Source organism: Carettochelys insculpta, chromosome 26, assembly GCF_033958435.1.
Source record: "Carettochelys insculpta isolate YL-2023 chromosome 26, ASM3395843v1, whole genome shotgun sequence".
In the NCBI taxonomy this organism is placed as follows: domain Eukaryota; kingdom Metazoa; phylum Chordata; order Testudines; family Carettochelyidae; genus Carettochelys; species Carettochelys insculpta.
In genome coordinates this window covers 11,011,103-11,026,693 of record NC_134162.1, presented here as the reverse complement: position 1 = coordinate 11,026,693, position 15,591 = coordinate 11,011,103, and the positions used below count along the sequence as shown (strand labels likewise).

The following is a 15,591-nucleotide window of genomic DNA, read 5'->3' as shown; positions in this document are numbered from 1 at the left end:
CTCAGAGGTGACAGATGACAGAATGAGGACCAATGCTCTCAGCTGCAGTGAGGGAGGTCTAGGCTGGACCTTAGGAAAAACTATTTCATTAAGAGGGTGATGAAGAACTCAAATGGGTTGCCTAGGGAGGTGGTGGGATCTCCATCCCTACAGGTTTTTAAGGCCCAGCTTGACAGAGCCCTGGCTGGGATGATTTAGCTGGAGTTGGTCCTGCCTTGAGCAGGGGGATGAAGAAGATGATTTCTTGAGGTCTCCTCCAACCTCAGTCTTCTAAGATAAGGAGTACTGCAGGGTGTGGTCTACAGCAGATCTCTCCACAGCATAGCAACATGGACACTTCAGCCTCCATTTCCCTGTTTAGCTGTTCAGTCATGTCACAAATGCCCAGGGGTTTTAATTAATATTTCCCCTACAGGGGGCTGCTTTATTATGTCCTTCTGGTTCCTTAACATATGCAAGTCATTTGCCTGCTGAGGATTTCTAGGACTTAGCCCTTTTGTTCCCTGGTCAGTGTCGCTCTCTACAGACCCCACCCCATGCACCCTCCTGGCTGCTGTCTTGTGACTGAGTCACCTGACTCAGACACAGCTGGTACGCTGGCTGGACTGTAATCCCCTTGTTACATCACATCTGATGTTCCACATGCTTGACAACAATGTGAGACAATTCCATACTTGTTAAAACAAAACCAGCTCTTTCTTAAAAACAACTATTGACTAGCAGTCCAGCCGCTTCTACACAGACTGACGTCCTGGTGCCTCCTCCATGCTTCCCTCATTCTGCAACCTGTGCACCTCCATCCAACTTCGGTGCAGGTTGCTACGAGAGCTCGGGACTTTAGCCCCTCAATGTATGTCTACACTGCAGCTGGGAGCAAGCCTTCCAGCCCAGGTGCACAGACGCACACTAGTGGGACCTGACCTAGCAGAATGAACATAGCAAGCTGAGGCAGAGGCTCTCCCTGAAATGGGGAGTGTGCAAGCTGGGTGTGCAGCTGGTTCCATTTTAGCCCCTCTGATTTAGCTGCCTTCATAATTCTGTGCTCCTGAGAATGGTGGTCTCCACCTGTTGAGCGCTCAGAAGTTCTCCTTCAAGGAAATGGGAATGAGTACCCCACAGCAGTGTAGTGTTGGATCACGTGCTGGTGTGGGCAGTGGGCAGTTTCCTTTTCTGGTTTTCTTATATGGGTACAAAGCTCTTGAGTTCATATGACTGGAGATGTGCTATAGGAACAAACCCAGCTCACTACCTCTCCTTCTCCACAGACTGGGGTAGACCCTGGCAAGGTGTTCTTAGCCAGGAAAAAATATGTGAAACTCCAAGAGAAGAAGGCAGCAGCCCAAAAAGCAACAAGGCTGCAAAAATTGTTCTTCAGGAAGAAGGTGAGTCACTCTGGGTTCCTTTGATTGCTGTGCAGCCCTACGTACATCCAGGTTTCCATCCTCTGTGGGGCTCTTCCTCCTTCCCCCTCTGGCCCAAGGCTCATGCTGCAGTGACCTACACAAAAGGATCAACCACACTCACACCAATCTCAGTGGTAAAAGTCCCAGGGAGTGGAGTATCAGCAGGATTCAACTCAGTTTGGCCAGAGACTCTAGGTCGGGAATGACCAGTATAGGAGCCCATGGTCTGGGACTGTAGGCAAAGATCACACTTTAGTGATCTGGTCTCCTCTTCACAGTGTGGGTTTGCAAACTGTCACATGCGATGGAAGGGGGTAAATATGGGCACAGCGTGTTCAATCCATATGATTAAAGTGTATGTAAACATATATGTACAAATTAGATGTAGCCCTAAGGAATTTTTGGCGAGTTGCCCAAGTGGCCTCCTTTATTTGAGCACAGCTGGTGTAGGTAATTGGTACCTGGGAAGACAACAGAGAGGATCCAGGAAGCAGAGGCAGCATCAGCCCTGGCTGTGATTCCACACTGTTCTCCTCTTGAGGGCTTTCTCCATCCCCGACTTAGCTGCTAATTTCACAGTCAGGGAAGCTGTGGAGTATCTTGTTACCAGCTAGGTACCGAACGCCCAGCCAAGAGTAATGACTGGGCTGAGAGGAAGTGAGAGTGTCTGGAAAGCAGCCTACCATTCGTGCTGTTGATGATATTTGACAAACTGGCTGATCCTTTGGGTGCAGACAAAAAGAAGCCTGCCCCTGCTGTAACTTCACTGCATTTTATAGAGTAATGGCAGGGATGAAATTGGCCTGAGGGATAGAGGGTTGTCTTTCTAAAATAGAGGTTGTAGCTCAGCCACAAGATTTGGGCTGGACACAGGAACCAATAGGTGAGGGTGGATAACCCCATCCTGACCTTGTTGGCTTTGCTTGACTGCAGACCTTGTCTGTGCAAGAGCTCCAGAAAGATTTTGAAAGCACCTCTCCGACGGACACCAACAATAACCAAACAACTGCCAATGGCAACAGCATCTCCTACATCACGTTCCACCCACCTGCAAACAATGCCGGGCAGGTCAATACTTCAAGTGAGCTGGGAAGCTTCTCCAGCCAGCGGGGCAGCACTTGCAGTGTTGTCCCAATGGCAAATGTTGACCCGATGATCACAGCACCCCCCTGCGTCAGCTTCCACACCATTGTTCTGGACATGAGTGGAGTGTGCTTTGTGGATTTGATGGGCACAAAAGCTCTGGGGAAGGTTAGTTCTTTGCCACATGCTGAATTCAGAATTTGAATTTTTAGAGAAGTCACTTCTTTGTAACTCTGTTTCCCATCCATGCAATGGGGAAAAAGTGACTCCTTCTTTGAGTAATGGTGTTTAATGTAGTCCAGTGTTTCTCAGCCATGGGTACACTGAGGTCTTCCGTGGGATACATCAACGCATCTAGATACTTGCCTAGTTTTACAACAGGCTACATAAAAATCACTAGTAAAGTCAGTACAATCTGAAATTTGATTCTGACAATGATTTATTTCTACTGAAATGTAAGTAAAATATTTCTATTCCAATTCATTTATTTGATAACAAGATGGTAGAAAGTCAGCAAGTTTTCAGTAGTCATCTTCTGTGACAGTTTTTCATGTTTTTGTAAATAAGTAGTTTTTAAGTGAGGTGTAACTTGTCAATACACAAAACGGATCTGACTCCTGAAAAGGGCACAGTTATCTGGAAAGGTTGAATGGCACTTATTTCAAGACCTCAGATTACCTTAAGATCATGTTTCTCAATTGGTTGTATGTGTACTCTTAGGGGTACGCGAAAAGTCTGGGGATGCTTATAATTTTTTGAAAGGGGGCACTCTATACAAAAAGCTGAGAAACTGTTGTATTCCACTGTGAGTTCACACGTGCACCATTGTGCCTGGAGCCAGTGAGAGGGAATACAGCAGAATACAGCTAGGGACCACACATCCCAAAGGATATCCAGTTACAGCTCAGTAACTTCTTCTGTCTTCCTCACTTGCAGCTTGTGAGGAAAGTCAGGCCAAATCCTTGGATGAAAAGACTTCTGTATGTGCAGAATGTCACTAAATAGTATTATTTATTGTTGTCCTCTCTCTCCATTCTCCCATCCAGCTGTGTTCCAGCTATCAGAAGATTGGAATAAAAGTTTTCCTGGCAAACGTGCATGGTAAGCCTCCACCCATAGCACATTTCTTTGTGCTCATTCCCTTATTCCTCAGACACAGGTGAGATACAGCTGTAGATTCAGAGATATATTTTATATTGAATCAATGGAAAGTGGGAAGTGGAAACAGCAGAGAATCAGAGACCTTTTCAATTATCTAGTCCTTTCCTGTGACTAATGCAGGATTGTTCCCGACAATATATTCCCTGGTGCTAACGTGAAGTCTCCTGTGCAATGAGGTTTCCATCACATGCCATTTAATGCCAATTATTTTAGGAAGCAGGATTTCATAGCTCAGGCCATTGTGAATAAAGCAAGCTTGTAGCAAGCAGAAAGGGCATACAGAGCTGTTTCGTTACACAAAGGGAAATGAGGGATGGTTCGCTTTGTGACTGAGGCTTTTGGATGTGTTTTCAGCCTGGAACCATTGATTTCAGGCCCAGCTTGGTTCTCTCTGGAGCTTAACGGCTGTGGCTAATGGTTAGAAACATGCAGGTTTATCTGCTAACATTAGGACAGAATTATACTGAGAATTTCCTGGGCTTCATTGTTCTCAGTAATAATGGGTAATTGACGTGACAGAGCAAGTCAGAATGGATGGGACAGAAGAAAGTGGGGTGTGGAATGTAGACTGGGAAAAATCATCTCGCAGTGTGTATAAATGTAGGCACCTGGGATTTGATATAGCTGTACTACCTCCATAACTGGCACCTATAAGAATACATATACGCAGTAAATCTGTCTCTCCTCTCTGTTCCTCTCTCTCTTCCAACCGCACTGTCCACTGCACTACTGACGTGCCTCACCTCAGGACAAAAGTTCTGCCATAATCCTTTCTATCCTAAGATAATGGAAAACTGCCTGTCCAAGGCACAGCCTTCTCCACCGCTGTCTCCAGGAACTACAGAAAACCCTCACTGGGATGTTAATACAATTACCTTTTCCTTCTGCTTAGCCCAGCAAACCATCTTACTACAGCCTCAACCAGGGTTCCCTGTGAGCTGTGTGCTTCTGCAGCCACTCAGGAGAGATTCAGATGCCACCCAGCTGATTAACAGAGCACCCCGCTAGGTTTTTTGCTTCTACTGGTGGTGCACATCTGCACTTGCCTCAGTGCATCTAAAATTATTCCACACATGAATGGAAAAAATCCCCACATATTGGAAAAAGATTAGCAAGAATGTCAGCCCTCACTTACACAGGTGCAAGTGCATCAACAACAGAGGCCGTTATGGCTGTGTCTACACTAGCCCCGAACTTTGAAATGGCCATGCAAATGGCCATTTCGAAGTTTACTAATGAAGCACTGAAATACATACTCAGCGCCTCATTAGCATGTGGGCGGCCGCAGCACTTCGAAATTGACGTGGCTCGCTGTTCCGCGGCTCATCCCGACAGGGCTCCTTTTCGAAAGGACCCCACCTACTTCGAAGTCCCCTTATTCCCATCTGCTCATGGGAATTGGCATGGCCATTTCGAAGTTTGGGGCAAGTGTAGACATAGCCTATGGCTTTAAATGGGAAGTCCGTAAAGCATAGGCTTTGTGCAGATACTCTGCTCTGTCTATTTCCTTGCACATCTGCTAAACAACTGCCAACTAGGATTTCAACAGTTTCAGCAGCTCTCCGTTGCTTGCATGGACTTTCAATCAGCCCCTCCTTCAGTCTCTTTCTCTTTGCTGAGAGCACCTTTTTCTCTTCTGCAGCCCAGGTGTACCACGACATTAGCAGGGGCGGAGTCTTCGAAGAAGGAGGCCTGGAGCGAAGTCACATCTTCTTGACCATCCACGATGCTGTTCTGTTTGCACAGGCAAATGCCAAAGAAGTCTTCCATCCTCCTGGGGCAGAAGAGGTACACCTGAGCTCTCCTCCAGATTGCAGCACTGCAGGGCTGAATTCTGCCCTCACACGAGAGCAGAAGTGGCCAACCCACGGCTCTTTGAGCCACTAAAACCGGCTCCTCCCCAAAGCCATGTGTTGGCAATGCTGTCTGCTGCTCTGCATGAGTACTCCGGCACTTGGTGGGAGAAGCATGTGGTAGCAGCAGCAGGAGGGAGGGGGTGCCTGGCTCTGGTGGGAGGAAGAGGGCATTCAGTTAGAGCAGGGAGGTGGGGCTGGGAGGTACCTGTCTCTAGGGGATTGGGTTAGAGCTGGGGGGTGGGCTGGGGGTGCCTGGCTCTGGGGGAGAGATGGGAGATTGGCTTTTAGCAGGGAGACTGAGATGCCTGGCTCTGGGGGAGGGCATGGAACCACATATTACATATTTATTTTTATCTATCTATCTATTGATAGACAGACAGATAGATCTTTGCACTCTACCTGTAGCTCTTCGTCCCTAACTGGTTGGCAACCCCTGCATGAGAGGATAAGAGTCCATGACAGCTATTCCAATAGCTTGAGTACTAGAAATCCACCCATATAGACCTGATTCCCAGAAGAGGTGGGGGGGCAGTCACTGTCCAACCCTGCTGAAGCCAAAAGCTTTGCACAAGTGCAACAAGGACCAGGATTTTGCTCCTGTTTTGATTATCAGCGGGAAGCATAGATGCAAAAAATGGCAGAGTTCAGCCCATAGATACTAGAGGCAGAACATGTCCACTTCCACAAGAATAACTCCAGCGACTGCCCATGGGAGGAGAAAGGAGAGTGACGTGCAGCAGCAATGTGACACGTGCTGCAAATACAGGGGTGACATAGGTTATTGTGCAAGATACCAGCCGGTCATTGCATCGTAATGCAAATGGAAACAATGGCAACGCTGCTGAGTTTATCTGCCGATAAGATGTGAAAACACCCTGCCTTGCCACAGTGCGTGTGTGCAAACAGCAGCTCAGCCAGGGGAAATATGCTACCAGGGGACCTTCCTCTTGGGAACCACTGCTGCTCTTTGGGCACCTTCCCCCAGCAGTGGTTGCTGGAAGCTGAGCACTTGGGCAGCTGCCCAGGAGAGAGTCAGAGGCCACCCAGCTGATCAGCAGAGCCTCCACAGCATATATTCCTACTGGTGGTGCACATCCCCTGTGCCTTCGCACACATAACAAAATTTATTTTGCCCATGGATGGAAAAATTAGAGGGATCCCTGTCTCCCAGTGTTTTTCTAGAACTTTACGAGCGTTGGGCAGGAGCAAGTGAGGCAGCATTTGTAAACAGCAGCAGCGGGACTGTAGGACTGGATGGGCTCTTGGAAGGAAGATGAATTATTATTACAATTACCCTGAGAAGCCTCGTTCTCCTCTCCCGTCAATCATCACATACTCCCTTGCCGATCACCCACATATTACTAACAGCTAGAAGTCAGAGCTGCATTATGCTAGGTACTGTCTACACACACACTCAAGAGACAATAACTGCCCCAGAGGCTTGCAGCCTCACTAGACAGGCAGATCAAGGGTAGGAGGGGAACCAGAGATGCAGAGAGATGAAGTGGCAGAAATAAACTCAGGTCACCTGAATCCCAGTCAAGTGCACTAGCCACTGGCTTATGCTGTCTCCTGAAAAACACAAAGACTGTGTGCTTTGTCAGCTCCCAGTATATGGGCAAAAGTTTCCTAAGGCAACACAAGCAACTGAATCGTGGACATTGCACTAATGAGGCATTTGATGGGTGCTCGCAAAAACTGCCCCTTCTACATCAACGGGAGTAGCAGGAAAAGCAACCGAAAGGCTGAGGAATGTCCAAGAAAGGGGCTGGAGTGTAGCGCTGTCCTGGGGGGGAGGGGCAAGACCTGTCTGATCAAAGAGCGTATTCTAGAGCTCTGTTAGCAAGAGCCATGCTGAAAACAGGGGTGGACGTAACTCACATTTCTTAAAGGTATTGTTATATTGCTCCTACCCCCGCCCTGCCCCATGGAGGGGTCAGGGCAGGAGGCTGAGGGGGACTGCAATATTTAAGAAATACCTGTAAGAAATCTGACTGTGGGCTACAGTGTGGGGGCTCTGGACAGCAGGTTGGGGGAAGGGGTGGGATGGGCACAGGGCAGGGGGCGCAGGAGTCAAGGTTGGGGGTGTGAGGAGGGGCTCAGGGCAGAGGGTTGGGGTGTGGGGTGCAGCAGTCAGGCCAGGGGGCTGGAGCCATGGGAGAGCTCAAGACATGGGGCTGGGGTGTCTAAGAGGAGCATGGGGGGCGAGCAAGGGAGCCCTATAAGGAGGGTGGGGGGTGAAGCCCCCCAATTCCTACTGAGGCTGCTTGTTGCTTGCTGCTCCCCTTCCCATGATGGTTGGGGAGCGAGAAGACAGCACACAGTATCCCCCTCCCCTCACCAGCCAGGAGTGAGAGGAATGCAAGCAGGCTGTGGGTTTGCCTTACTCCCGGGCTGTCAGGAAGGGAAATATCAAGCCACAAGCAGTGCCTGTAGAAATGGGGGACCACCCCTCTGTCCTCCCTAAAGGGCGACCCAGGGAGGAGGGCTCAGAGCTGGGGTAGTCCCAGACAGATGTAGCAGGAGTCCCCAGACAGACCCTTACACCTGCCTGCTGCTTAACGCGGCAGCCTGCCACAGAGCCCTCCAGAGCCCATGTAGTGTGCAGCCGCCCTTTTGCTGCAGCAGAGCAGCACACACAGCTCTGACCACAATGGCGCACTGACTTATTTCCTCTTCTGCCACCGTGATGAAAACTCGTATGTGAACCTAGACTGGCCGTGTCACTCACACTGCTTTAAGCAGCTGCTTCTGAACACTGTCCAGTTCCCTCTTCCCTGAAGTGTAGTGTGACCTCTCTCTTGCCTACACTCCATCTAGCTGCTGACAGCCTGTGCTGCTCCCAGCCAACTTATTTGCACTGTGACACTTGATAAAACTTCTGCCGCCCCAACCTTGGGCTGTCACTGGGAAAGACCTTATCACTGCCACACAGCAATTATTTGCCTTTTAAGAGATTTGCTGAAGGTGAAACCGCCTGGTTACCACTGAGATGTCAGACAAGGAAACAACTGACTCCCTTTTAGTTTTGTTTGTTGAATCTACATGTTCGGGTGGGCAGGGGTCTCAGCTGGGCCCCAGATTCCAGCTACGGTACTGTAAATGGACAGCTTCGCACTGCAGCAAATAGTTGTTTTGAAGATCCAAACCGCAATAGGTCTGATTCTCATTTACATGAATGCCTTTTTATACCACTTTCACAGCCGCAAGGGGCTACAAAGTGGCTGTGAATGCAGATGTAATGCCAGAATGGTGCAGTTCAGCCCCAGTGGAAATGCAAATCAGAACCTATCCACTTACCCTGTCATTCCTTGTCTCTACTTGACTGGGTTTGGGTCTGGTGTTTTGGCCTAGGGCCAGGTCCAATAATAATTTGTGCTTGAAAACTACCTAGAGCAACTCCTTAGGCTGTTCTCCAGTTGGCTACGCTTTTATCCCTTTCAGTCCTGGGACTGCTAATCATTGATTTTGATTTCTTCCCATGCAGAGACCAAATCAGACAGAGCTCTCCATCTTTGACGAATCAGTGGATGACAGCAGCACAGAATTCAAGAACTTGGAGGAGGTGGGTAGGAGGAGGAATCACTTTGTATTGTGGTAATGCCCGACAGATGTCCCAGGCTACGTCTACACGTGCACGCTACATCGAAATAGCTTATTTCGATGTAGCAACATCGAAATAAGCTATTTCGATGAATAGCGTCTACACGTCCTCCAGGGCTGGTGCCGTCGACGTTCAACGTCGATGTTGGGCAGCACCACATCGAAATAGGAGCTGCAAGGGAACGTCTACACGCCGCAGTAGCACACATCAAAATAAGGGTGACAGGAACAGCTGCAGACAGGGTCACAGGGCGGACTCAACAGCAAGCCGCTTCCTTAAAGGGCCCCTCCCAGACACACTTGCACTAAACAGCACAAGATCCACAGAGCCAACAACTAGTTGCAGACCCTGTGCATGCAGCATGGATCCCCAGCTGCAGCAGCAGCAGCCAGAAGCCCTGGGCTAAGGGCTGCTGCACACGGTGACCATAGAGCCCCGCAGGGGCTGGAGAGAGAGCGTCTCTCAACCCCTCAGCTAATGGCCGCCATGGCGGACCCCGCTATTTCGATGTTGCGGGACGCGGATCGTCTACACGTGCCCTACTTTGACGTTGAACGTCAAAGTAGGGCGCTATTCCCATCCCCTCATGGGGTTAGCGACTTCGACGTCTCGCCGCCTAACGTCGAAGTTAACTTTGAAATAGCGCCCAACACATGTAGCTGTGACGGGCGCTATTTCGAAGCTGGCGCCGCTACTTCGAAGTAGCGTGCACGTGTAGACGCGGCTCCAGAGTGCTGAGAGCCCTACATACACATACGAAGTCCCAGAGCTTAGAACAGCTATAGATGGGAGAGAGAAATGGTGGGAGCACAGGAGTGGTGCTGTGCAATTTGCAGATGGGAGGCTGACACAGAGTGATGAAGTGAGGGGCCCAAGGTCACACAGGGAGGCCAGTCCGTGGCGGCAGCAGGAACTGAGCCTGCATTTCCTGACTCCCACTCTGGAGCCTCAGCTCTAAGACTGTCCTTCCTGTGACGAGACTCACTCATCTTTTGCTGTGTTTTATCTGTCATCAGCATGAAGGCAGGTGGGCCATCTGTTCTCATGCCTCACTGCAGAGGGCTGGAGGGATGGGGACAGGAAAAAAGCTTCATGCCCTGCATGGTGCAATATTACGCACTGTGAAGGTGAATGATTTGTGTCTTCCTCTGAGACCTCTGGCCCTGGCGAGTCACAGGATACCTGATTAAATGGGCTATGGGGCGACTCCAGCACAGAAACTCCTGAGTTCCTATTGGAGACGGGCCTGTGCCACAACCTTCAGCTCCTGAAGCTCCAAAGTTTGGAGAGTCTGGAGCAGGAGGCCTGTCAGTAGGTCTTGGTGCAAGCCAGTGTTCCCTGTATGCTGAGCACATGGGTGGCCACCCAGGAGAGATTCAGCTGCCAGTGGATTAGCAGAGTGCCCACAGCTGCCCACAGTGGATTGCATGTGTTTCTATTGGTGGTGCACATCCCCATGAGCCTTGCTGCACATAACAAAATTTAATCCCCCCTTGGATGATAAAAATTAGAGGGAGCACTGGTGCAAGTCCTCAGAGGGTATAGCTCAGCGCACCTCCATCGACTTTGATGGGTCTACGCTGTTTGCAGCAGCTGCAGGTCCAGCCCAGGAAAGACAGTCGTCAGAAAATTATTCCCAACTCTGACCCTTTAACCCTATTAATGAACAATGCAAAGAAAACCCTATGAACCAGGCCACCACAGTGCCAGTAACCTTCCCTCTTGAGGTGTCATGCTCAAGAGAAAACTAAGGAGGTTTTAAAACTGGGCAAGGGCGGGGAAAACAAGTGACTGCGAGGTTGGACGCCAGCATGTGTCAATCACTGGTACCATTCTAACCAAACCCATCTTGTTCTGCCTCCAGGAGATGTTTGGAACGATGTTCCATTCGGAGGCCCAGACAGCTCTGTGAGTGCATGGGAGAACATAAAAGTGCTGGCAAAGCCTCCAGAACGGACTATTATCACATATTCCTTTATAAAGAAGCATCCCTTGTTTGAGCGGTGCACAGTGCAGCCTTTCTGTGCTTCCAGCCAGGGGCAGCAATGAGTTTGTGAGGCAATGGGCCATCACACCTCTCTTCCTGACAGCCTCTGTCCTCATCCCCTGTGTGTGTGTGTGTGGAATTCAGAGCAATGGACTCTAGTATCAGGTAGTGTAACACAACAGGAGGTGGACCCCAGGAATCAACATTCATCTAGCTGCAGAAGAGTGGCAACTTCATTTAATGGCAGATGCCTCATGGCAAAAGGATTATCAATATTCATCACCATTGTCAATGCTCCTCCTCCAGACCCCATTCACAAACTCATCCATATGGACTGCAGAACACAGGCATCACCTTTATATGTCTTTCTTTTTAAAAGGAGGTGAAATATAAGGAAATGTTACAAGCATTTCCTGGCTTTGAGCCACAACCAGAAACAATCCGCTTGAGATGCAGGGATGCAAGTTTGCATGGTGATCATATTTTTAAAATGTGCACTGACTTTTTGGGAATCTGCACAATGAACACAAGCCTCTGAATTTCATGGTTTGCCACCCAGAACCACCTCTATATTTTCTGTGATCCTACAGGCCCTTCTGCACTGTCCTCTCTGTTACCAAGCAGTGTTCCCTATAAGCTGAGCAATTGGGCAGCCACCCAGGAGAGATTCAGGTGCCAACCAGCTGACTAACAGAGCACCCACAGCCACCCATAGCCGGCAGCATGTGTTTCTATTAGTGGTGCACATCCACACATGCTTTGATGTACATAACAAAATTTATTCTGCCCATGGACAGAAGAAGTTAGAGGGAACCCTGCTACCAGGCACCATTTACTGAGCTAGTGCCGTATTTTCCTAAAATTCTCAGTTCCACTGCATGGGAGGAACGCTGCATTCTCTACTACATTCTCAGACTATTTTGGATATAAGGCACCCTTAGACTCACATCATCAACAGCTCCTACCAGCCAGCACATACTGGCCCTCAGTAGTTTGGTCACTTAACATTTATTGAAAACACAGGCAGAATTAAGGTCTGATTCAAAGCCCATTGAAATCAAGGGGAATCTTTTCTTGAGCTTTAACAAGCTTTGCGTCAGGCCTTCAGTCCACGACGGACTACCTACTATTATGAAAGCGGCTATCCCTGTGGTATTTTGATGCTTAATCTTCCTATCTTCAGCATCTACACATTACTTAAAGGTTCCATTTAGATTCAGCTCTAGAAATGGGTACGAGTTTCAGGGGGATCCATATTTCCTAAGCAATTTGCCCTCCCCTCACAAATTCAGGGACAGGGAGAGAGATCCTTCAACTCAAAGCATGCATCCAGTGGCTTTTGATGATGCTTTAACTCAGGAGCTGTGTAATCAGATTTTGAGCATAAAGTGTATATGCAATGAGTCAACAGCTCTTATGATATGCAGCACTAAACTTCCCCAAGCTTGGAGCTTCAGCCTGAAGAGATGTTAGGTAATCACCTAAGTAACAAGAGAGATCCCTCTTGCACTGGAGGATTTTGAATAAAAATCACCACAGACTGATGCTACCAAGATAATCTACCTCTTGGGCAAACAGGCCTGACTCAGTAACCCATAGACAGAGAAGATCTTTTTAATTAAAAAAATAATCCTAATAATCCTAATACTTTTATATATAAAAGTGTGAATGATGCTATAACTATTGCTATTTTAGTTTTCTGTTATAGTTCTTCCCTTTCAGCCCCATATTGCTTCTCTCGGGCCTATGACTATAGGAAGTGCATTTAAAAGTACAGTATATATAAATGCTGAAAAAATATATAGCATGTTGAGGATTAAAGGGACACTTATTAGGTACATTTAGGCCCCAGATTCAGGTTTTGTGAAAAACAATTTTACAAAATGTAAGGTTAGCAGAAACTCTTCCATTATATTTTTTAAAGTTTTGATGAAAACAGTTGTTTGCCTGGATTTTACGCTTTCCCCTCTGGTGTTTCCAGACTTAGGATAAAGCAACAAACAAATCTGACTGGAAATGAATGTGAAACTGACTAGTCTGTTTTTCAGGAATGCACAAATAAGCAGTGGTCTTAACAATGAAAGGGAAATTTAATTTTAAAAAGTTATTTCTTTTCTAAAAGCCTAACATATTAATAACAATTTTGTGTTTTAATACATGATTTTGAATCTGTTTAATTCATAAGATACTCTTGAGCCACCCTGATAAAAGAGTCTCTGAGATAATATTATCGGGGAAAGAAAATGCAGCTGTACTGTGGCTCTGAGATAAATGATGTCCCACTTGCAGTGAAAATAGAGCTGCATGATTCATCAAGGCTAGGCAAACATTCCATTTTATAACACGTTTTGTGTGACACCTCATTAATTGAGTCACGACTGCTCTACCTCAGTCTCTGCTTTCATGGTGCAGGAGGAAGTTATTAAACAAATAGGGCTTGTCTACGCTTGCCCTCAGCTTCGAAGGGGGCATGTTAATCAGGGCAACGGGAGGTTACTAATGAAGTAATTTTTAGGAGTAAAGGGACTTCAAAGTAGCGAGGGCACTTCAAAGTGCCTGTGGCTACATGCACGCTAGCACTTCAAGGTTTGAAGCTTCAAAGTTGCCGCAGAGTAGAATTAGCCCAATTGCGTATTCACCTCAGCACTTCCTTGGTAATCTCCCATCTCCCTGATTAACATGCCCCCTTCGAAGTTGGGGGCAAGTGTAGACTCAGCCATAGAGGAACATTTTCTTTAGCTGGGAGAAGAACACACTAAAAACACACTACTCATTCTGATTTTAGTGAAACCAGCATAGTTTTGCTGGGACTGTCATGTCTTACAAGCTAAGATCAGCACATTCATTCTTGCAAATTATCCTTGAAGCTAATACACCACAATTAATTACTTTAGTCTCCATCCACCTTTCTGTTGCCTAAATACTCATGTTCAAAACATGCTGTTTTGACTAAAGAGCTGCAAGCAATGGAACAAGGGTTTTATTTTTCATCCTAATGAATAAATATATCTAACTCTTTGGTGACCTCTCTCTGAATTAGTGATATTCCTACATCCAGTCCAGGAATCAGAGTGAGTCTGTTAAAGAGTCACTTCACAGTCCCATAGGTCTGACAGTCAAAGTGTCAGTTCAAGTCCAGGAAACCTTGGAGCAATACATCCCTTGCAAAAAGTGTATTGTTTCCTTTACAGTTCCTAGTAGTATGATAGAGGAGATGTCAAGAATGATGCTATGAAAGTAGTGGCAACAATTACATACTGTGCCAACTTGAAGACTCAGGTAAAGGAGTACTTGGTTTCTGTAACCCAGTGCCAATTCTAGTGACAAATACATCTCTCAGCAGCTGTCAGACATTAGTTTTGAAGGCATAACTCCTGCCACCATTTTGCTACTGAGTAGCACTAATATTTTAGGGGTACAACACTGACAAGCTTATGGCATCCAGAACATTAGTTTGAAGGATGACATTCACAAAGCTGGATGGCAAGTTAGCATGACTTGCATTTCTCTTCCAAAGTCTGTGGTGTCCAACACGCCAGCCACTATCCACATGTGGCTATTTGACTGACTAAGTGTGGCTAGTTGGCTTGAACAATATATATATTTTCAGAATAATGTGGTTAGTTTGCTATAGAGCTAGCCACTATTGTACTGTTGTGGCTACTGCTTTAGAACTGGTGGATAGCATGGTTCTATGTGGCCCACTCAGAAAGCTTCATTTCCAGGGTATGTTGACAAGGGAGCTTGAGAAACTCAGAAAGAGAGTCCATTGAGGTGGAAAATTCTAAACTTCCAATGAGTTTTTATGTTCCTGAAAGTCTGGTGATATTAATGTGTAATTACTCTGAAGCTTTATTTGATACCTGCATGATGCATAACCAGCTCAAAATTTCTGTGTAATTTATTTAATTTAATATTGGTTTGGTTCTTCTTTTTTTATAATAAACATGTATGACCGATCATATGCTTTATCTACTAATTTGGGAGTATGTTTTCTTGTGCCAATTCTGCTTGGTGCTTTTGTGATAAAAGCTTTAGGTATGCCTATAGCTAATTGATTTTATCAGTGCTATCCTAGAGCTTCTGTATGCTTCTACACCTTTGCAGAATGAATTACCATTATAGAATCCATGCTGCACCACTGTCCTGTATAAAACACATGGCTATTTATCAGCAAAGAGTGCCCCTTTTTCTCAAGCATTCTCTCATTTTAGAGATAGTGTTAATGCCATAGCTGGAATTCCTGGTCTGCTGGCCCCAAAAGGTACACTGCAGTCACACTTATGTGAGTGAACTGACCTGTGTACATCCCCACTTGCATTTGAGCAACAAAACTTTTGTCATTCACAGGTGCTTAAAAACACATGAGCAACAAAATACGTGAGAGTTTGAATGCTTGTATTGACACAGCCTTATTGCTAAAAGTTGTGTAGTCAGTCGGGCCAACAGCAAAGTGGGTGAAAGGGGGCACAGCTCTCCAGAAGTGGGCTGGACCAG

The 15,591-nt window shown here is 47.0% G+C and overlaps 1 protein-coding gene across 1 annotated transcript in view; it reads left to right on the top strand.

Annotated features, from left to right (window-relative positions):
- Positions 1-11,019, top strand: part of SLC26A9 (solute carrier family 26 member 9) — a 33,915-nt gene extending 22,896 nt beyond the window's left edge. The window contains exons 15-20 of the mRNA XM_074977583.1: positions 1,266-1,382; positions 2,337-2,654; positions 3,533-3,587; positions 5,290-5,435; positions 8,991-9,068; positions 10,972-11,019. Coding sequence (XP_074833684.1) covers positions 1,266-1,382; positions 2,337-2,654; positions 3,533-3,587; positions 5,290-5,435; positions 8,991-9,068; positions 10,972-11,019 — 762 coding nt within the window. The remainder of the gene's footprint in view (positions 1-1,265; positions 1,383-2,336; positions 2,655-3,532; positions 3,588-5,289; positions 5,436-8,990; positions 9,069-10,971) is intronic.
- The last annotated feature ends 4,572 nt before the right edge of the window (positions 11,020-15,591 follow it).